The sequence below is a fragment of the Elephas maximus genome, chromosome 19 (genome assembly GCF_024166365.1).
Source record: "Elephas maximus indicus isolate mEleMax1 chromosome 19, mEleMax1 primary haplotype, whole genome shotgun sequence".
Lineage (NCBI taxonomy): Eukaryota > Metazoa > Chordata > Mammalia > Proboscidea > Elephantidae > Elephas > Elephas maximus.
This window is the reverse complement of record NC_064837.1, coordinates 46515987-46538585: the sequence shown is the minus strand read 5'-3', so window position 1 is coordinate 46538585 and position 22599 is coordinate 46515987. Positions and strand designations below refer to the sequence as shown.

The window sequence follows — 22599 nt, the reverse complement described above, 5'->3', positions numbered from 1 at the left end:
TAAACAAAAGAACATGGTGTGACCAACAGCCAAAGTCTCCCACAAAGCTATAGAAGGTGACCACACCATGCCCACAACAGTTTTTCTCCTACTTAGCAAGTGCTGGCTCCCAGCCACCATCTTGTTGGGGGTCCGTGGAATGCAAATTGGCCTCCCTAATGAAGGGATTGTGGCATAGCTGCGTGGAAACTCACACCCAGTAAAAGAAATGCATGTAAGGTGCATGTAAGGCTAATTGAATGAGAGGTCATTTTTCTGTAGTTAGTGGTCACTTCTTGCTGCTATTAACATGCTCTGTTCTGCTGCATGTAAGATGAGCCCTTATTATATAAAATAGCACACAGTTATTCTGGTTGAGCCCCTGTCTGTCCTTGCAATAAAATGCATGGGCTTTATGACAGCTCTTGCCACTCAGAGGTCATCCTGGTTCCCTTAATTGGGCATCATTCAAGTGCAAGTGAACAACTCTTCAAATCCAATCCCCATGCCACCTGTTCCCTGGGCCTCTCTGTTCCTTCACTGTCAGGCTGGTGCCAGAAGGGGTCCATGCACCCTCCAGCAACCCGCTCCCCTGCCCTGATGCTCTCACACTCGGTTCTGCCCAGGTTGGGCTCCAGCTGTTGTTGCTCCCTCTTCACTCCTACCGCCTTCCCCCCTCTCCACTCTCTATTTTCAGGAACACGCCTGGGACATGCTCCTCCCCAGACCTCTGCACACAGGGTCTCTTCTGCCTGGATTTCTTTTAGGAGAGCTGCAGGGCTCTCTTGTTCCCTTCTCCTTGGTCTCTGCCCAAATGTCACTTCCTCCAAGAGGCCTTTCTCAATCTGTGCCACCGCATCCCTCACTGCCATCCTGCCTCCCTGTTCTGTTTTCTCACTGTCCTTCTCCCCACTAGACACCCTAGTGTAGATTTATTTATCTCTCAGTGTATGTGGTGACTGTCTCCTCCATGAGACTTCAGCTCCATGTGGGCAGGCCTTCTGTCTTTCCTGTTCAACACTGTAGCTTCCACACCTGGCAAAGTGCCTGGCCCATGGTAGGTGCTCAATAAATACTCATTGGATGAATGAATGAGTGAGTGAATGAAAACTATTTCGGTTTATTGAGTGGATTGAATAAGACAACAGTCAGTGATAACCAGTAACGTTTATTGGGCACCCACCATGAGTCCAGCACTATTATGCTCTCTAGGTATGATCTCATTTCACCCTCACAACAATAGATAGATGGACTGATAATATCACTATCCCTCTTTTAAAAGTAAGGTGGCTGAGGCATTGAGAGGACAAGGAACTTCCCCAAGTAAGACTTAGGCGTGGAAGAGCAGAGGTCAAAGCACACTCCCTGTGGTTGCTCATTTCCAAGAACAGAGAAAGAAGAGAGGAGTGGGACTGCGTACACCTAGTTTACACACAGAGGCTTAGCTCTCCAGGAGAAGGGCGTGAGGAGATGGGGAGAGACCAGGAGTGGGATTCCGACAGCAACCCCTCCACGTGGACCTCCGCTCTGAAACATTAGGAGTGGGAATAAGTGCTCCCAGCTAGCAGGGCTTCATGCCCTGGATGGGGTTAAAACCAGATTTTTTTTTTTTTTTGGCTTTAACAAAGAGAAACTTATTCTTTCACAGTCTAGGAAGCTAGAAGTCTGAATTAGGGTGCCAGCTCCAGGGTAAGGCTTTCTCTCTCTGTCGGCTCTGGGGGAAGGTCCTTGTCATCAATCTTTCCCTGGTCCAGGAGCTTCTCTGCACGGGGACCCTGAGTCGAAAGGATGCGCTCTGCTCCCAGCTCAGCTTTTTTGGTGGTGGGAGGTCCCCTAAACAAGAATATCTTAAAAATTCCCTTTCAACCCTGTGATTGTAGCCAATTATTTGGAAATATAATGATATTTCCCATATGAGATGAAATCCCATTGTACATGCTATAGCACCCTCATGTGATAGGCCTCATCACAATTATAATTATGTAGTTATTTTTATTAGATTATCTGTTTATGGCCTGTCTGTCCACATGATTATAAACTCCAAGAAGGCAGGGACCAGGACTTTTTGCTGAATTCCTAGCACCAGCTCAGGGCCTGACCCTCTGGTGACTGAAGGAAGGATGGATGGATGGGTGGATGGATGAATGGGTGTGTGGGTGGGAGGGAAGGAGGGATGGAGGGAGAAAGGAAAGGATAGATTAGGGCTGGACTCGAGTAAAGTTGGCATTAATGCCCTCTAAGGCCCCCGATAGAGCCCTGGTGGGGCAAGGGTTAAGCGTTTGGCTGCTAACCAAATGGCTGGCAGTTCAAATCCATTGCTCCTTGAAAACCCAAGGGGGCAGTTCTGTTGTGTCCTATAGGGTTGCTATAGGGTCTCTATGAGTTGGAATTGACTCTATGGCAACGAGTTTAGTTTTTTTGTTTTAAGGCCCCCAGTAAGTCAGAGGCTCAGTGAGCACCCAGCGTTTGGGAAAACTGTGCCCTTTGTGCCTGTGAGGGAGTGGAAGAGAACCTGGCATTGAGGGTTCATTGCCTTCTCTCTTGTAGCCTGCCTGCAGCATCAGAGCTGTGACGCCTGCATGTCCTCGGACCTGACCTTCAACTGCAGCTGGTGCCATGTCCTCCAGAGGTTAGTGCCTGGCTTGCCCTCTGGTTCCCACAGGCAGACTGTGGGGGAGGGGCAGAGGGTGGCACAGTTCCACTCCCTGCCTCGACCTCTTGGCTGGTCCCATTGTCAGCGGTTTGCCAACATGAGGGTGTCTCTGGCCAGTGCCACCCTGACCCTTAGGATAACAGTGTCACAGAAGTGGACTTCTCCCTGAGGCATGGACTTATCGAGGTGGTTGTGTGGTAGAGTGTGGCCTATGGCAATGCCAGGCTTTTGGGAGATTCTCCTCACATCTGGGAAAAGGGAGGGATGTCCCTCCACAGGGCATGGTTTCTCAAAGAATGGTCCACAGCTACAGGCATCCCAGAATCCCATGTTAAACATGCTGATTCCTGGGTTCCACTCCAGGCCCTTTGCATCAGAATCTCATGGAGAAAACCCCAGGGGCCTGCGTTTTAACACGGTGCCTCATCTGCAAACAAGCGTGAGAACCATAGCCTTAGAGACAGGGTATGAGCCAAAGAGCCACTGCCTCTGGGCTAGAGCCCCATGAGTGCAAACCACCACCTCAAGATTATTCTCAGGTTGCAACAGGGTTTCCTGAAAACCAGAGGATGGAAATTGCAGGCGTCCATGGAAAGTTGGGGGAAGCTACCAAGTTGTGTTTGCTTGGTGTGGGGAACAGAGAAAATTCTGGATGAGATTCAAGTTCAGGGATAATGTTCTGAAATCCAACTCATCTTCCACTTCTTGATCTGAAATCACTTCCTCACAGATTAGAATCAGAATTCAAGCTCTGTTCTCCTGGCCAAGATGAATAAATGGCAGGAGCAAAAAAAAAAAAAAAAAAGTTTCTTTTAGGACCAGGACTCTGGTGAGAGTGGGAAGCCCTATGAACTCCAAGAGCATTTTAGGCAATCTTGCAAATTGCAAAATTACAGAGTCTTCCAGTTCTCATGCAGCTGCCATTCATCCGTCAGCATTTCCTTTGCTCCTCTCCAATCTCCTGGTGCACAAATAGAAGCTCTTGCTGCTCCAGGCTGCCTGCCTAGCACACGGGACACAGCACTGGGCTGGGAAGGAAATGGTGGGGGGAGGCTCAACTTAGAACCCCAGTGTTCTTCCCACCAGCTGTGCTTATATTCACTCTCTGGGAGCCTCAGTTTGCTTTCCCTTTAAAGTGGGCTGAGGTTATGTGGTTAAGGAAAGGTGGGTGAGGCATGCACCATTATTTTAATTCCTCAACTACCAAGCAGCATATCTGCAAAGCACTCAGGACCCTTTGCATGAAAGATTCGGAGCCTCAGAGAAGATACATAGGGCAGACCTAGGTTGGTTCTTCATGGAGCAGAGTTTTTTAAAGAGTGGTCCGAAGACTGCAAGCATCCCAGGACCATCTGGAGGACTTGTTAAAAATGGGGATTCCTGGGCCCCATCCCAGACCCACTGAATATAAACTTCTGGGACCAGGATTCTGAGAATCTGATTTTTAAAGTAGTTCATCTTGTGCACTTTCAAGTTTGAAAACGATTGTCTTAGCGACAGAGAGATGACCTTGGATGAGCCCTGGAATCCTGGGGCTGGCTGCCACTGCGTGACTCAGCATCCAGCAAGAGCTGAGCCATGAGAACCATGAAATGGGTCAGATGAAAACAAAATCCTCACATTGACACAACCCCCACTTAACATATCTGCCCAAACCCAGGGAATAACCAGAAGGAAAACGGAGCCAGACACCATGACAGTTTCATCAGTGTTGAGTTCAGCTCAACTTTAAGAATTTGGTCAGCTGGGGGAAGGCCAGGGCTTCTAGCTGTGGATCTGCCTTTGCTGTGGTTGTCAGCACAGGACAGATGAGCTCCATCAGAGGCAGGGAGTGCAAGGCTCACACCATGCTGGAAACCATCCCACCGCCCCCCACCACACAACCCCCCCCCATCAGCCTATCCTCACTCCAGCACATACCCCTCCCTGCCAACTCTCTAGAGCTCGGCTGCAACAGAGAGCTGACTCCAGCAGGTCCCTAAAAAGCCAGAGGGCAGGACTGTGGGGCCATACAATGTGGTGTCTCCCACCAAAAGCTGCTTCCAGTCACAGCCTGGGTCCTCTGCTTTCCCATTTCCCTCCACTCATTGCCCTCCGCAGCTGCCCAGGCTTCCCCTCCTTACTCTGCGGCCAGATCTGATTCAAACAATTTCACTCCCATGGAAGGTGTCTTCCTTTCCTCCTAAGTTTTCCCCAGTGGTCCACCTTGGAGTCTAAGGGCAACCTTAACTCTGGGATTTGGCTCAGGAAATGAGAGTCATGATCCCTGTCTTAAAGCCATTGTGAGGGTCCTATGAGATGGTGCAGGAGCCTGTGGCTGGGACAGCACTTGGCACTCAGGAGGCACTCAGTGGTTGGTCATTTCACATGCCCTTCATCTTTGAGTTTGTGTTGGTTGGTTCAGGGTTTAGAAGGTGATGCTACACTGAAGGCTCAACCCATCCTTGAAAGAATCAGTTTAAAGTGCCTAAAATACCCTTTAGTCCCCCAGCCCCTAGTAGCTCCCTGTTCTGCCATTCCCCCAAGTAGTGGGCACAGAGGGTCTGAGAGAGAAGGAGCGTGTGGATGGCTCAGTCCAGCCTCCCTGCTGCAGGAAGAGCACCTCTGGGCCAAGGAGACATCTTCAGAAGGAAAGGTTGGCAATCCTTGGAAAGTCTCACCCTTTGGCCTCACCACGTCTCCCGCAGACAGGCAGGCAGCTGCTGGTGCAGGAAGCTGATGTGCCCCGCGTTGTTTCTCAGCACTGGTGGCTCGTGATGTTATTCTTCCCACACACATGTTGCTGAGCTAGATCAGGACTCGGTGGATTCCCCTGCCACCAAAGAGTAAAGAATGGAAATATAAGCATGATGCCATGAAGAGCATGCTCTGGTCCATGCTCATGCCCCTACCCCTTCCCTAAGGAAGTGCTTAATGTCTTCCAGTCCCGCTGAATCACACAGTGTCCTCTCTGGGGACCAGAGTCAGCAATTTTTAATCCCTCTAGCCTCAGGCAGGAGCCTTATTTCTGTCCTTTAATGATTGCAGTGACATGTTGGCTAAATCTGTTGATGCCCAGCTGAGTGAAGCCCAGCCAATCCCACCCCAAGCTTAGAGTGGAGCTCTGTGAATGAGCGAGTCTTCTCCAGATGAAAACATGTGTATGAATTCCTTAGATTCCCTGGATTCTTGGGAATGTCATGGCATCACAGAGTCAAAGGAACCTCAAAGGTCATTAGAGCCATGCAGCCTACCTACCACCCCACTCCCCCCATTCACCATCAGAAGCTGGGCCAGAGGGAAAGTGGGGTATAGTAATACCTCCTTCTAGAGGTTGGGTAGAGGAAGCAGGAGATCTGACTCCCATTTCTGCAGCTGCCTGGCACCAAGGGCACATGTCTAGTGGCCTTGGGGAGCTTGACCACTCCAGCCCTGAGAGGTTAGCACCCCCACCACTATTGGAGAGCTGTTACTTCAGCATATCTGAGTCAGGTGAAATGAGGGGGAGGGCTCCTCTGTCACATCCCATCACATCTCTGACTTTTTGGTCCCTCTGCAGATGCTCCAGTGGCTTTGACCGCTACCGCCAGGAGTGGCTGGCCTACGGCTGTGCCCAGGAGGTGAGAGGCAGAAATGATCTGCTGTGACCCCTGTGTCAGGCTGTGGCAGAGCAGGAGGGCTGCCAGCGGGCCCCTCCCCAGTTGGCTTTTCTGAAGGCATCTGGCCCTTGGTGAAATTCTCCCTCCACCTGGGACTTGTTTTCCAGATTGCTCTGAAGCCAGTCAGCCTTGGGAGGTTTTGGAGGCTCTGTGGGTCCCTGGGAGCCCTGCTGGTGCAGTGGTTAAGAGTTCAGCTGCTAACCAAAAGACTGACAGTTCGAATCCACCAGCCGCTCCTTGGAAACCCTATGGGGGCAGTTCTACCCTGTCCTATAGGGTCATTGTGAGTCAGAATCAACTCCACAGAAACAGGTTTTGGAATGGGTGGTCCCTGAGGAGGCCCTGGGTGGTGCAAACAATTAAGTACTCACCTACCAGCTGAAAGGTTGCTGATTCAAACCCACCCAGAAGAACCTCAGAAGAAAGGCCTGCTTCTGAAAGATCACAGTCATGAAAACCCTATGGAGTACAGTTCTACTCTGCAACACATGGGGTCACCATGAGTCAGAATCAACTCAACGGCAGCTGGGTTTTTTCTGTGTGTGTGTGTATTCCCTGAGATAAGCACTTCTGGAGACTTGGCCTTAACCGGGCCGTGCTCCGGGAACTTTGCATCTGTGCAGAGGGTACACTGGATGCGGTCTGAGCCACAGCTGGGTCCTCTGGGGAGGCTGTGCATCTGGTGATGTTAATGAAATGCTGGCCACGGCTCCAGCCCTCAGGCTTTTGAGGGAGGCAGTCATTCTGGGAGTGAGCAGAGTTGTTCAAGGCACCTCCCATTTAGATACCCATACAGGTTCCTTCTCACTGCTGGAATTTTCCAAAAATTTCCACCACTTTGATTGTGGGTGGGGAACCGCCTATTCTTACACCTTATACTAACACAGACAGATCCATTCATCCACGCGTCTTTTCTTTCTTCCCTTCCTCTCTCCATCCCTTCTTTTCTTATTTGGATATTTATTTATCAAGCATATTACATGTGCCAACCATTTCACTGTGTGCTGCGCCACACTTGCTCTTATTTAATCCTAACACAACCCCAAAAGCTGCACTGATCAGAGGGGAAAACTGAGGCTCAGAGAGGTTTAGTGACTTGGCTTGCGTCTCATAGCAAGAAGGTGCTGGGCCCAGCCTTTGAACATAAACCTCTGGACCCGCAGCCGTGCTGTCTTTTTGTGGCCTTAAAAAGCATCTTGTCCCGCAGTCCACCTCTGATGCTGGCTGTTGGTACATGTTCGGATTTGCTCCATTTAAGATTGGCATCTCAGTGCCTCCCTTGAGGAAGAATTCGGGGCAGCTGACAGATAAATTGCCCTGTAAGATAAGGCGCTTTCAGGATAAAGTGGAAGGCTTAAGCGCATTCAGTGCCTAGCTTTGGTTGGATTACCATGCTTGGACCATGCACTAGAATCTCCAGTTTTCTGGCCACTGAGGGATGAAAGCGCCTCACGGTCCTCCTGCTTGAGGGCTGTTTGCTGTGGGTGGCCCTCCCCACTGGCGAGGCCTCTTTCTGGGGCAGCAGTGCTGGGGTCTCTCTTGCAGGCAGAAGGCAAGACATGTGATGACTTCCAGGATGAGGACCACTACTCATCCTCCCCCGATAGCTCCTTCAGCCCCCTTGATGGAGACCTCACCACCACCTCCTCCTCCCTCTTCATCGACAGCCTCACCACGGAAGGTGAGGCCTGAACCCCTGAACCGCAGGGGTGAGAAGGGGAGGGAGAAGTCAAGGGGAAGGGCTACCCCTCTGGAGCACTCACTATCCCTGACGGGGATAGGAATAGGAATTATCTCATGGAATTAATTATCTCATGAAATAGGAATTGCTCCATATTTTACAGATGAGGGGCTTGAGTCTCAGAGAGTTTGGTCACTTGGCCCAGTCCACCGAGCTGGTGAGAAGCAGAGCCCCCTGTAGAAGGAGTGTTGTTGCACCCAGGTGCTAACCACTGTGTGGCCTATATCGTGGTGGTGGGACAGAATTTACTGTGGTGGCACAAGTACTTTTAGGGGCAGGTAAAGGGAAAAACTAATGTCCCAGCCCAGTGCCAGACATTTTGTATACTTTATCTTAGTTAATTTTAATAGTATCCCTCATAGAACCCTGTGAGGTCTTATCATCCCTATAGCAGATATGAACTCAGTCCACACACTCAGATGTGAGAGAAAAAGATTGCCTGATTTTTCTGTAACTTAACCTCATTTCTGTTTCTCAGCCCCTTCTTGGCTAGAGTGGTGGGAAATTCCACCTCAGCCATTCATTCTCAGGCTGGCTCCCTTCTCCTATGACCTAGCATAGGCGGAGGGCCAGGGTGGGGCCACTGTGTCCTCCATCTTGGATCAGTGCTGATCTACCCCTGCGTCTTCAGGCCTGGCTATCCCCAGGGGCTTCTCTGCCACCTCCTAGCTTGGGGGTCTAAGTTGAAACCACCTGAGTTCCATCGCCTGGAGACAGCAGGCAGCACCCCATCTCAGGGAAGCCCATGCCTACCATTGGAAGGCCCCACACAGGCCCCTCCAGTCCTAGGAACCTCAAGTCTCTCCCTTCTTCCTTCCTCCCCACCCCAGGATTCTTTGACTTTCTCTGGGACAGTACTCTCTCTTAGGCTTTTTTGAGGCACCACATCTAGATTTGAAAGCCAGTTTTCCTTAGGCTAAGACTGAAAGACACATGGGCTCTCACCACCTCCTGAGGCAGTGAGCACAGAGTCAAATACCTGCTTGGAAGGGGTGAATGGAAAAGAGGACAGGCGAGAAGAAAAAATTAGTTAATATTTCAAAACATTATTCAGTCACAATCTCATTTCATAGATAAAGAAACAGGCTTATAAGGGGCAAAGTAGGTTATCAGGGTCACATGAGAAGTATGTGGTGGGATGTTCTTAATGTTCTTTCCTCAGCACCTCCTGCCTTTCTAAAGGGAACAGGAGAGCTAGAGCAGGAACCGGTAGATCTGGCTGGAGGGAAGCTGTGAAGGAGGGTGAGCAAATGATAGAAAGCACTAACATTTTGGGGAGACTTACTCTGTGCCAGGTAGGGTGCTAAAGTTGTGTATGCATTAATACTTAGTCTTCCTGGCAGTCCTGTACATTGATAATATTTTATTGCCATTTTATAGAGGACATGGAGCCCTGGTGGTGCAGTGGTTAAGACCTCGGCTGCTAACCAAAAGTCAGCAGTTTGAATCCACCAGCTGCTCCTAGGAAACCCTATGGGGCAGTTCTACTCTGTCCTCTAAGGTCACTATGAGTTGGAATCAACTCGATGGCAATGGGTATAGAAGAGCCACTAAGGCTCAGAGAGGTAGATGACTTTCCCAGGGTCACACAGCCAGGAAGAGGAGTCCAGTTTTGTCTGGTTCTAAAAACTGAGATCTTTCCCCTCAACCCACTGCCTTTCTCGGTGCTGAAAGAAATGAAACAGGGTCTAGGTGGCTTCTGGAGCAGGGAAAAATAGAGAAGGAGGAACAACTGAGGCACATTGAAATGACTCCCCTCACTCTGAAGCTGCTGGTTCTGGCACAGGTATGGACTGTGCTGGTGCTGTCGGGGGAGTAAAGGAAAAAAGAGCAGGAGGAAACCTTGCCCTTGGGGGCTCATAACTGGGTCCAGGGGTGACCTTCCAGGTATGAGAAACTCCACCTGGAAGGAAGAAACCCCTGCTCAGTCACCCCTCAGTTTACCTCGTGCGTTTATTGAGGCCACGTTCTGTGCCTAGAACTAGGCTGGTGGCTGCAGACACCCTTAAAGGTTAGAACCCAGTCTTTACCTCAGGGAGTTTACTGTTTGGCTCAGCCTGAGCGTCAGAGGCCAGAAGGGTGGCTGTGGTTGGGTGTGGAGAGCTCAGGATGCAGCATTTGAGGGCCAGGTTCAAATCCTGACTTATTACTTCTAGGCCATGTGACTTTGGTCAATTACGCAGCCTTCCCAAGACTCCATTTCTCTCATGTCGCTGCCTTGATGGCTGTCCCTACGTAGAAGCATCATGTCCTGTTTGCCAGTTTTATTATCAGTGTGGGTCTCCTGCCAAGCCAGGAATGTGTCTCACCTCTGTTTTGCTGTGTAATAGTCCCCAACAGAACACATTCATTAGAATAAGGGAAGACAATTATGGCTCTATGTCCTCCCAGTCCTGCAGGAGGTGGCATAGATTATCCAGTTATAAGGGGAAATTTTTAATGAAGTTTTCCACACACACATCCAACTCTAAGGTGTCTTGGGAGGACAGGTTTCAGTCATCATTCTGTCTGTGCCATTGTAGCCACAGAGGCAGCCATGGGGTATACAGTCTATAACAGGATGATGTTTTCAATGAAGGATGCAGTGTACCACCCAGAGTACAGCAGAGTCAGAAGGCATCAGGGTGGGAGGAACAGGTTGCTGGAGAGTGCCTGGACCCCTTCTGGTACTAGCCAGGCAGGGAAGCAGAGAGGCCCAGGGAGCAGGAGGTATGGAAGCTGGATTCTAAGAGTTGTTCACTTGTAATCAAATGCTACTCACTGAAGTGACCCAGGATGTCCTCTGAGTGGCAAGAGCTGTCATAAAGCCCATGCATTTTATTGCAAGGACAGACAGGGGCTCAACCAGAATAACTGTGTGCAATATAAGGGCTCGTCTTACATGCAGCAGAACAGAAAATGTTGATAGCAGCGAGAAGTGACCACTAACTACAGAAAAATGACCACTCATTCAATAAGCCTTACATGCATTTCTTCTGCTGGGTGTGAGCTTCCATGCAGCTATGCCACAATCCCTTCATTAGGGAGCCTGATTTGCATTCCATGGACTCCCAACAAGATGGCAGCTGGGAGCCAGCTTTTGGTGAGCAGGAGAAAAGCTGTTGTGGGCACGGTCGCCTTCTGTAGCATTGTGCGAGGGACTAGCAGTTGGTGGCGCCATGTCCTTTTGTTCAGTGGCAAGCGAGGACTGAGCTGCTACTGATCTCAGTGGTCTAGATTCGAAACAAGTTGATTCTAATCAAGTTAATTTGCCGAATGATATTTAGGGTTACTTTGGTCAGCTTTGATTACCCAATTCATTTCAACGTGCAGTAACAAAATAGACCCAGAGCTGTGTTTAAATACCATGGTTATTGAAATTCCTGACAGAAATGTACCCAAGTCTACAAATCTCTATTTATTTTGTTTTACATTCAATTTTGGGGGGCTGCTTTCTAGATTTTTTTTTTTTTATAATTATACGGTTATTAAATAATGATTTACACAGTTCCAAATGCAAATCTACAAAACCAGGTGTATTCAAAGTTTAGTTTCTAGTTCTTTCTTCCACCTTATTCCCGCCTTCCTTATAGGGAGGCAGTTAAAAAGCCAAAAAAAATTTTTTTATTGTGCTCTAAGTAAAAGTTTACAAACCAAGTCAGTATCTCATACAAAAATTTATATATACACCTTGCTATGTACTCCTAGCTGCTCTCCCTTCAATGAGACAGCACACTCCTCCTCTCCACCTTGTATTGCCCGTGTCCATTCAACCAGCTCCTCTCCCCCTCTGCCTCCTCATCTCGCCTCCAGACAGGAGCTGCCCACATAGTCTCAAGTGTCTGCTTGAGCCAAGAAGCTCACTCACCAGTATCATTTTCTGTCTTACAGTTTAGTCCGATCCCTGTCTGAAGAATTGGCTTTGGGAATGGTTCCAGGCTTGGCCTAACAGAAGGTCCAAGGACCATGACCTCTGGGGTCCTTCTGGTCTCAGTCAGACCATTAAGTCTGGTCTTTTTATGAGAATTTGAGGTCTGCATCCCACCAGTTTTAAAATTTTTTATGCTTTATTCTTCCATTATCTACTGTGATTTTTTTTTTTTACATTGTGAGATTGACTGGAAATGTATAACAGAGCAGGCACCTTGAGTGTAAACAGGTTGAGTGTAGAGGAGTGCACGGTTTCTAGGGAAACAATGGCAGCCAAGATGCTACAAAGGATACAGGTATCAAGTGCAAAGGAACACAGAGGAGGACGCAGCCATCTCTCCTCCTGGAAGCGACAGGGCCACAGCCAGGACTATGATGAGGTGAGTGAGACATTCGCCTCAGGCACAAAATTTGAGGAAGTGCCCCTCGAAAACCCCAAAAAGCAATCATTGAGGTAGATAATATTCTAATGCAATTTTTTTCTTTTAAAAAAATTTATTTCTTTTTGGCGGCAATATACGTATCCAAACTTAAATCCATTCATGATTTATACATGAACGGTTCAATAATATCGGTTACGTATGCCACATGTGTCACCATTCTATCTCCGTATTATTTCATCACCATTAATTTAAGCTCTCTGACCCTTAAAGTTCTCATCTGTGCTTTTAATGCAATATTTAAAAAAATCAAAATTAATGCCAAAAAATTCTGTTATGAACAAAATGTCAGAATTTTAAATCAAAACAGGATCCAACCCTGCCGGAGCTTAACCCTCCCTCCCTCTCCTCAACCTAATCCCAGCTCTTCGGAGTTTTTTCAGTGGTGGGACTGTTTTGAAAGGGGAGTAGTGATGGGGAGAAAGGGCGCCCCCTGCAGGAGGAACAGTATATACAGCAACTCAGTTATGAAAGCAAGGGGAGGGGGGTGGACAGAGCCTCAGCTTGTTGTGGCCACAGTGTTGGATTGTGGCAGGTGACTCTTGGAAAGAAGATCAGAGAGAAACTGTGAAGGGCTTTGAACACCTGTGAAGTTCATGAGCAGAGGGGAACCAGTAAAAGTCTTTAAAATGACATGGATGCTGGAGGTGCTGGAAGGGGAACAGAAACAAAATACACACTGCAGGCCGTGAATTGTGGAATGGCTAGATATATTTAAACTTTTGGTACTTAAAGCAATAATCTTCAGTCATCTAGAGCTTTCTCCTGACGTGGAACTCTTCTTTTCCTTGCCCCTATGAGTCTGTGGGGAAAAGAACAGGAAGGGTCAACCATTGGAACTTATTTAGAAAGCCTCAGGATACACACCTTAGGGTGTAGATAGTGTGTTGGTGTGGAAATCTGTCCTCCACAATGCAGCCCAGAGGAGGTCACCCTGCAGATATGACCTCACACACACACCCTCCTCAAACCTTTCCTTAGCTTCTCGTTGCCCCTTAGGAGAATGTGCAAAGTCTTCAACTTGGCTTTCCAGACACCCTACTCTCCTGCCAACCTCATCTCTCATCAGCTCCCATTCACGTACTCTCCGCCTTCCAGCTACACTGAACTGCTTTTTATTTCTCAACTGGCCAAGTTCTGTGTGACTCTGGGCCTTTGCCTGTACTCTTCCCTCCGTCTGGAAGTCTTTTTCCCAGACCCTACCCTAGCCTCCATCTCAGTTTAGGAATCACTTCCCTCAGGAAGCCTTGACCTCCTCTGTCTGTGTAAGGCACCCCAGGCAGAGCCTCATCATGCTGGATTTTAATTACCCCCCACGCCCCCATACCTGTTAACTTCTTTAAGACAGAGATGACATCTATTACCCGCTGTATCCCCAGCACCTACCCCTCGTGCCCAGCCCATAGTAAACACTCAATAAATATTTTCATAATGGATAAACACAAGACTGGGAAAAGTTGGCTTGTTAGTGGACAGCTACCATTACCTTACTGTGTGATTTTGAGCAAGTCACTTCCCATCCCTATGCTTCAGTTTCCTTGCCACTAAAATGAAAGTTTGGACTGAGCCTCCCTAAAGCGCCATTCAGACTTAAAGTGACAAAGGCCATAATGACTGCACTAATCCTGCTCCCTCTCTCCTCTCTCTTTGAGATGACACCAAGTTGAACCCCTACGCAGGAGGAGACGGTGAGTACAGAACTGCCTGCCCCTCTTGACCAGACTCGCTGCCTCTTGGACCTACTCCATAGGAGGGTGGAGCAACCACCTGGCCTCTTTATTTTTATTCCAAGTGGGGGAGGGGAGGGAGCAACAGCAGCCTAAGCATTCCAAACCTTGGGCTGGGGGGGAAGGCAGGTGGGCTTCTGGGCACAGGCCCCTAGGTTGAAGGAACATTCTACACCTAGACATTTCTCATCTCAGCCAAGAACCTCTTGTGGTTCTTCTCCCACCTCTGCCCTTGAACATTCACCACCCTGAAGTGAGTGGGAGGAGGAGGAAGGCCTGAGACAGAGCAGGTGTGGCAGTGTGGGGCATGTGGCTACAGCCTTTTATCCCCATGGGCCTCAGAGTCAATGAGGGTGTAGAGCAGCTTGTCTCCTATCAAGCTTCCTTTGATTCCCGACCTGGGTTGGCAGACAGTGTACAAAAGTTATCCACTGAAAGGGTTTGCAGGGCACCAAGTGGGATTCCCCTACCCCAGAATTACCTGGAAAGATGATCTCTTCTCTGGTGACATGAGACAGCCCCATCTACCCTGCCCTTTGCCCAGAGCCAGCTCAAGCCCTTGCTGCAACCACCAAGTTGAGTGGAGATAGAGATGGACTGGTGGTGGAGTAGAGTGGAGATGGAAATGGCCTTCACTTCCAAGTGCTGGGGACTGTTATGTAAGGGTCCAGTGGGGAAGAAAGGTTATTAATGAGGCAATTTGATTGGGTCTACCACCAGAGATGAAGCCAAGACTTCTCATAGACAGCGGTTTTGGGTGTGTGTTTGGATGGTGGGGAATGGCTGGGCCGCATTCTCCTCTGCACCATGTGCTCACCAGTGGCAACCCTGATCATCAGATCACCAGAGTCAATGTAGGCAGCAGGCTGATTGCTGACCACGTTGGAGAAGGCTAGCTTGGGGTGTGCCACCTCAACTCTCCTACTTGTTGGCAGGTAGAGGTACTAACCATGCACTGGAGTGCCTGGAGATAGGTTCTTTCCTGGGTTTCCTCTGCTCACAGAGTCCCGAGCAGAAAAAAAGGGGTGGGGAGGACAGTGATTTTGAATGCATATGATGTCCTACTAAAAATCTCCACCCCACTGTTGACTTCCATCCCCCACATTAGCTGTGTAAAAAGAACCCAATATTTCTGTTGCATACATAGTGTTCTGTCTTCTCCATCTCATTACCTCCATATTCCTTTAGGGTAGGGTAAAGAAGAAAGTAACCACCTAGGTAATATCAGGAAAATAGGCTTCTTAGTGGCTGGCACTATATTTGCATATTCTTGGGCAAGTCACTTCGCCTCTCTGCATTTCCATTACCTCAACCATGCAAGAAAGGAGTTGGACTTGATGATCTTCCAGGTTTCCATTCAGTCTATGTAAAATACTAAGCCTCCTCTTTGGGATGTATTTCAAATACTTTGGGATGTTCTTAGAGAGTGCCTGCTGGTTTATTAGCTTCCAGAGAACCTAGTTCATTCCATGGACTTTTATTGAGCTCCTACAATGGGTCCATCATTTTTTCTAAGGGCCAAGAATACAGAGATGAATAAGACACTGTCCCTGCTCTGTAGGAGGTCCCAATCTAGTGGTGGACAGTGACAAGTAATAATATGATAATTTTGATATCATAACAGCTAAGCTTTCTGTAGGTCTTCCTAGATGCCAACCATTGTCCTGAACACTTGACATGAATTATCCCATTTTAACCCCCACAAGAACCCTATGAGGTAGTTACTATTAGTGTCCTTGCTTTACAGAGAGGTTAAATAATTTTCCCAAGGTCACTCAGCTAATGAGTGATAGAGCCTGGATTCAAACCCAGGCAACCAGACTCCAGAGCCAAACTCTTAACCATCACATTCCCTTTGTGAATTCCTTAAAAGCACTTACGTGGCACGGGTATCATTGAGAACTTCTCTTACCACGATCCTTAAGAAACCTTTGGGCAACTTTTAAATGATTTTGGAAAATCACCTGAACAATGCCAAGAACAATGTGTTATGTCATAATGTTGCCACCAACTCCTGCCTTACCTTTTCATGTACTTGAAAACTAGATCCAAAGGTTCGGTCAGCTTTCATCTCTGGGACTTTTTTAGAACCCAAGACTCCTTGCCCAGCCATGCCCCAACCTTCCTTGCTCATACATTACCTCCCTGCCCTAATGGTCTCTCCACAGGCCTTCAGAACAATCTATCCCCCAAGACAAACAGTCCCCCAGTGCACCTGGGCACCATCGTGGGCATTGTGCTGGCAGTCCTCCTTGTGGCAGCCATTATCCTGGTTGGGATTTACATCAATGGCCACCCCACCTCCAATGCTGCACTCTTCTTCATCGAGGTCAGTATGGAATTTGGCCACAGGTCCTCCATCTTCTACATCAGCATGCCCAGGGCCCTTTAGTACCTGCCTCTCCCTGTCTCATCCTCACCCACCCTCTTCCTACCTGGGAAACCATCAACTTCATCCTGGCACACCTTGCACTGACTGGTGCCTTTTTAGTCATGTTAGCATCGGGTTAGTTAGGTTAATCTCAGGGCCGGCACCTCAGAACTACCTCAGCATGCCTGTCCCTGTTGAACAGCCCATCTGCTTTTGCTCCCCCATTTGTGAAAACAGAAAAGTCCACAGAGGAAAGAAAGAAGGCCGAAAGTGCCACACAGTGACCATTTAGTGACTGTGCAGCCTGTTCCTAATAGTTTATGGTCTCTCATCCCCGAATTCCAGGCTCAGTGCTTCTTCAAAGCAATAATGGAACCGAGGTCTCTGTCTTTTTGCCTGCTGTGTGGCTTTTTTAGATTGGAATTAACAATTTGTAACTGTAATGAGCATTGTGCTCCCTGGGAACTTTGATTAAGGATGCTACAGTTTTGAATGTCTCAGAATTCTGAAGAACTAGCCTGAGGTGCAGCATGGGAAGGTGGTGCAGCCCCCTTCACTCGGGCCACAAAGCTCAGCAGCTCCTGCCCCCAGACCTCCAGGCTTGGCTTCTTCCAAGCTCTTCTCATGGCATAGCTGTGGCACCCTCTATAGTCCCCTCTGCATGGCTCATGAGCCACTGACCTCGTTACTCAGAGGCCTAGTTTTTTCCCTCCCCTTTTTTTTTTTTTTTTTTGCTTAGGTGACCCCCATTTCTTGTGAGTCCTAGCCAATCATTCTTAAGTCTTAGCCTACCTGGGAATCACCTGGGGAACTGTAGATTCCCAGGCCACAGGGATTCTGATGGGGCAAGTCAGAGGCAAGCCCAGGAATCTGCATTCTAATAAGCCCACCAGACTCTGATTAAAAAAAGAGTCGGCAGAACCTATATTGTCTGGCGGATTGTCTTGGCATAGCCATGCGGTCCCAGATCATTCAGGCCGTCTCCCACTCCTTCACTTGCCACAGTCTTGGGTCTCTACTCAGCAAGTTGTTTTGCAGACCATGCAGTGAGGGATAAAAATGTTTTCCTTTCAAACTTCTCCCACTCCCAGCAGGTTTCTTGGTGTTCCCGGGATCACAACAGGGGGTCTTTTAGGAAGAGGGGGCCCTGTCCTTCACCTGGCTCCCAGTAGGCTCCCAGCGCTCTAGGGCCCATGTGAAAGAGAGATGCTTGGCGCTTGGTGCTTTATGCTGTCCCTCAGGGGGTGGGGTCTCTGGTGGGTGCACTCACACCGCTGACTTTGTGCCTTCCACAGCGGAGACCTCACCACTGGCCGGCCATGAAGTTCCGAAACCACCCCAACCACTCCACCTACACGGAAGTGGAGCCCTCGGGCCACGAGAAGGAGGGCTTTGTGGAGGCCGAGCAGTGCTGAGAGCGGCCAGGTCTCCCCTTTGAAGGGTAGGAAAGGAGGAAGACCTGGGGACCTCAGAGCAAAGAAGAGAAGCGGCTTTTCTTGGCCTCCTCTGAACATACCCGAGACTGGGAAGATAAGACAGTGGTGTATAGGGGCCAGAGCTACAGTGTGATTGTCACACCCCAGATATTCAAGCAGGAGGGGAAAAGCAGCCCCTGATTTTGAAGCAGGGTTGTTTTTAAGGAGCAATAACTTAATCTTATCCTCTTTTGATGTAAGAGGTCTCCCCCTTCTAGGTCCCTCAGTGGTCTATTCTGCACCTGACCCAGAGGGCCCCTCCCACCTGGAGATATTCAGACACCCTGCTCCTGGTCACCCAAAGCCCCTGCATATGGCATAAGATAAATAAAATCCAGATTGGGGCCGCTGCATCCCAGGGTCCATAGACTTGAGAGCTGGTCCTCTGGCTATGGACTCAGCGTATCTAGCTCCAGCTTCTGTTGCCCTAAAGGCCGAAGAAAGAAATCTTTCCATCTGCTAACCCCAGGTACGGCTGCTGTTAGCCCTGTGGCAAACCGCTGAGTGGCCTGTCGTCTACCAAAAGAAAGCCAAATGAAAGGGGAGAAAAGAACTTGTGGGGAAAATTGCATTTTTAGGCTTTGCTCTCTCACCTTGTCCTTTCTGCTGAGAACCAGTACTTCCGCCTGCAACACGTGTGTAGCTGGCAGCACAGGCATCGCCCCCACCTGCAGCCCAGCCTCCAACCTGCGAGTCATGCTGTGCACAGCCCCAGAGAGTCAGTGTTTGATGGTGTGGGGCTCTTTATTTCAGTGTCACACTGGGTGGCCATTTTACTTAGGAGCCCCTTCGGCTGTCGGTTGCGGAGAGGACCACCAAAAACCAAAAGACCCAAACCAGCTGCTGTTGAGTCAGCTCCCACTCATGCTGACCCCACGTGTGTCAGAGTAGAACTGCGAGCCATGGAGTTTTCAGTGGCTGGAAGTAGATCACCAGGCCTTTCTTCCAAGGCACCTCTGGGTGGACTTGAACCTCAAACCTTTCGGTTAGAAGCCAAGTGTGTTAACCCTTTACACCACCCAGAGACTCCAAAAACAGGGCGTGCCTAATTGATGTTTTTCCTCCTTTGAGCTGGATTTTTATAGCACTTCAAGAAAAATAGGGTGGCTAGATGGTTTCTTGAGACATACCAACAAGGGCAGTTCAGTTAGATTCTGTTGAGAAGCAAAACCTCCCAAAGTGGATGGGACAGAAGAAGCTGATGAGGGAGTTTCATTTAGCAGGAAATCTCTGCCTCTGCTGGAAGGGACTTCCTACACAAGCCCTTGACCTAGAAAGTTGCTTCCGTCTCCCCAGCTCTGCAAGAAGGTTTCGGTGCAGGGTGTTCAGGCTCTGAAATTTAACCTGGTTTTAAGGGAGTTCTGTCCCTGTGAGAAGTTGGGGCTCCTCCTGAAGAGCATTTAAAATTGAAATCTACAGCTCATCCTCACTCAGAGTAAAAAATATCAGCAGCAAACAAATGTCAAATCGCAGCCTCTGCTTAGTCATGCCCTCTCTATGCTGTCATGAGGGACACTGCAAAAGAGAGAAGTCAGTTTAAGCACAAGGCATCCCAGGCTGGGGGTAGGCAGTCTGCAAACAATCAAGACACGTCCTCAGGAGGACGCTATTGACAATCAGAGTAGGATAGGTGCTGGACCTCTCAGATAGATGCTTCATGGATCAGAGGAGGGAGAGCTTCCGGGAGAGGAGCTAGGGCAGGGGAGCAGAAAAAAGACAATGCCCCAAAGACAGTGGGGTTCTTTTCAAGCTTCTAAAGAAAACCCTGGTAGCATAGTGGATAAGTGCTACGGCTGCTAACCAAGAGGTCAACAGTTTGAATCTGCCAGGTGCTCTATGCGGCAGTTCTACGGCAGTTCTACTCTGTCCTATAGGGTCGCTATGAGTTGGAATCTACTCGATGGCAGTGGGTTTAAAGGACAAAAGGTCTGTAACAGAGCTCTTGTTAGGAGAGACGCACAGTCAGTGACCTGGGCTCCTAGCACTTCCGGCCGGAGGGTGCTCTTTGCTTTTGCCCTACCAGCAAGGCATCCGTGACCTTTATGTGTCTAAAATGGCCAGTGGGGCAGTTCCTGTTGTGGCTAAATGCAATGCATAGCCCCATTTTTCCCTCTCCCAAACTCCATCACACCTCTCCCCAATGGGAGCTCAGCCAACCATCCCGGATCCTGAAGGGAAATAACACAGAGAGTGTAGAAAGGCTCAGTGATGTGGCGAGGCCCCTGCCAAAGGCCAGTACCCACTACAGGTGGAGAAGGAAAGTGCTTGGTGGCTCTGGCCCAGGCCAGAGCAAGCCTGGATGATCCCGCAGTACAAGTGGCCTGAGAAGCAGAACTATTTGACAGCTGGCAGCCTGGTTTGTTTACAACAAAAAGAACTAAAGATGTATCACTAAGAGAGGCCTTTGGACATGAAAAGCCTCTGGATTTCTCTAGCCAAAACACTTAGACCCAAGAAATAGAGCCAAACATAGAGTTAATGTCTTCATGATCCCTGATGAGATATGTGTTTCTGAGACAGACCTGAGTTTTACTCTAAGGTTTATAGCAGGTGAACTGGGTAGCTATGGAGAGTGACTCATTTCTAGAGTGAGTAACCAGACGAAGATGCAGGGGTCTTGTGGTCAAGCCTCCAAGTTTGGCTAAGTCTAGCAAGGCAAAGTAGTACTTCACATACTGTGGATGGTCAAGTGCAGAGCATTTCCAGACTTCCAGGCCTCTCACCCCTACAGGCACGTACCATCTCCAAAAGGAAAGCAGGTGGTTGGCTGGCAGCTTCCCCACACGGTGTCTTATAAGCACCCTCACAGTGAACCCACAGTGGAAGGTTGGGGACCCATGATGTTCATCACTGGGACAGGAAGCTTCAACGCTGTGAAATCGGACTGTGGGGAGTTTTCCTGTTGTACAGAGAGATCAGAAGGTCTCTGGAAGGCTCTGTTTTGTATCAGAACTCAAAAGAACCAACAAAAAAATGGGAATGAGAAACACAGAGGCTGAGTACGAGAGGGGACTCCATGGAAAAGGCTGTAAGCACAACTTCATTCTTCTTCGACTGGTTACTCCTAGATTTGTGGACCTGTTCATTGAAGTTCCAGGGGTTTCTGATTCTAGAACACGAGCATGAGCCCAGTCATCAACCCCAACACCCAGGAGTGCCCCGGGTAGCAGATGGGCTTTCCAGGCTTGGCCAACAGGCCACCTCCCTTCAGCCGTAATTAGGCATCACCTGATTACCCCAGCAGGCCTCAGGACTCGAGGTCACTCCAGGCCTCAACCTGGAGCCTGAGCTCAGAAATGTCCTTGGGTCACTATTAGAGGTTCTTGGTGAACCAATTAAAACAATTTTTTTGTAATTTTTGTGTTTTACCATAATGTATCATGCACATACATACGCATACATTTTATAGCTAAAAACGTTGGACAAGGCTGTATCTATGCTCAGCCTGTAACTTGATTTGTTAAATTAAGACAGTGGCAAAAGCTGCCAGCCAACCACACTGTAAAGCAGAGTGTTCACCACTTTAGCTGACCATTCATCTGGTTGTAGGCAGGGTTAAGACCCTCTTCTCTGGGTCCTGGAACAGGAGCATTGGAGTTGGAGGCTTGCACAGAGGACTGACCAGAGGCTGTGCCCAGACTCCATGGCCATGAGAACGGACACCAGGAGTCAATGTCACAGTTAAAATGCATTCTCTCACCAAAAACCTACCTGAACTTCCAGCACAATTAGAAGGATCTGGGGACTGAGGGCACTCTGTTATTGTTAGGGGCCATTGAGTTGGTTTTCCACCCCATGTGACAGAGTAGAACTGCCCCATATGGTTTTCTAGGCTGTATCTTTATGGGAACAGATTGCCAGGTTTTCCCCCACAGAGCTGCTGGGTGGGTTTGAACCACCAACCTTTCATTTTGGTGGCTCTTAACCGTTGTGTCACCAGAGCTCCCTGAAGGCACCCTAGTTGTCCTAAATGCTGTGTATTCACATATTTAGTGTGAATTCTCTGCATGGGTTCTCAGTGTTAATAATAAAAGGAAACCTTTTTCCACTGCTGCTGTGTGCAAAATAAAGTGCAAAGGATTTGGGGTGACATTCTGCAAATTGCTGCACAACCTTAGTCCTGGTTATTGCTCATCTCTGACATTCTCACTAAGTACCTGCCCTTAGGAGGACAGGAACAACCTCCAGCAATCCATCCACCAGGAGCGCTTTTCCCAACCACCTGCCCCCACCTCCATCAGAGACACCTGGAAAGAGATCTCAACTATTTGCTTATTTGGGTTTGTAAATCCCTAGAAGTAAACCTCATGGATTTTTAATCCCCTATCTAAAGATACAAAATAAATCTGAGTAAAGTGATGATGTCACATTTCTGGGTACTTTGCATTCAAACAACTTTAGCACCCTCATTTGTTTTTATTACTTTGCGTGCGTATTTTGCTCACGAACCATGAGTATGCAAACCAAAACAAAAAGAGGAAAACTTTGAATCCCTCACAACCAAAATCAACTATGCCAAACTTCAGGCTCCAAACAAGCCAATTAATAAATGAACATACTGTGTTTGCCAAGTAAAGAGGAAAGTGTCGGGAAAGACGATGTGAACTCGTGGAGAAAGCACTGCGCTACGCAGGGAGTTGGCGTCAGAGACCAGGCTGTGGCCCCA

The 22599-nt window shown here is 48.7% G+C and overlaps 1 protein-coding gene across 1 annotated transcript in view; it reads left to right on the top strand.

Annotated features, from left to right (window-relative positions):
• The window catches only part of PLXDC1 (plexin domain containing 1), a 70268-nt gene extending 47983 nt beyond the window's left edge, over positions 1–22285 (top strand). Inside the window, exons 9-14 of the mRNA XM_049861007.1 lie at positions 2527–2608; positions 6171–6231; positions 7816–7951; positions 14013–14048; positions 16256–16416; positions 17754–22285. Coding sequence (XP_049716964.1) covers positions 2527–2608; positions 6171–6231; positions 7816–7951; positions 14013–14048; positions 16256–16416; positions 17754–17873 — 596 coding nt within the window. The 3' untranslated portion in view covers positions 17874–22285. The remainder of the gene's footprint in view (positions 1–2526; positions 2609–6170; positions 6232–7815; positions 7952–14012; positions 14049–16255; positions 16417–17753) is intronic.
• The last annotated feature ends 314 nt before the right edge of the window (positions 22286–22599 follow it).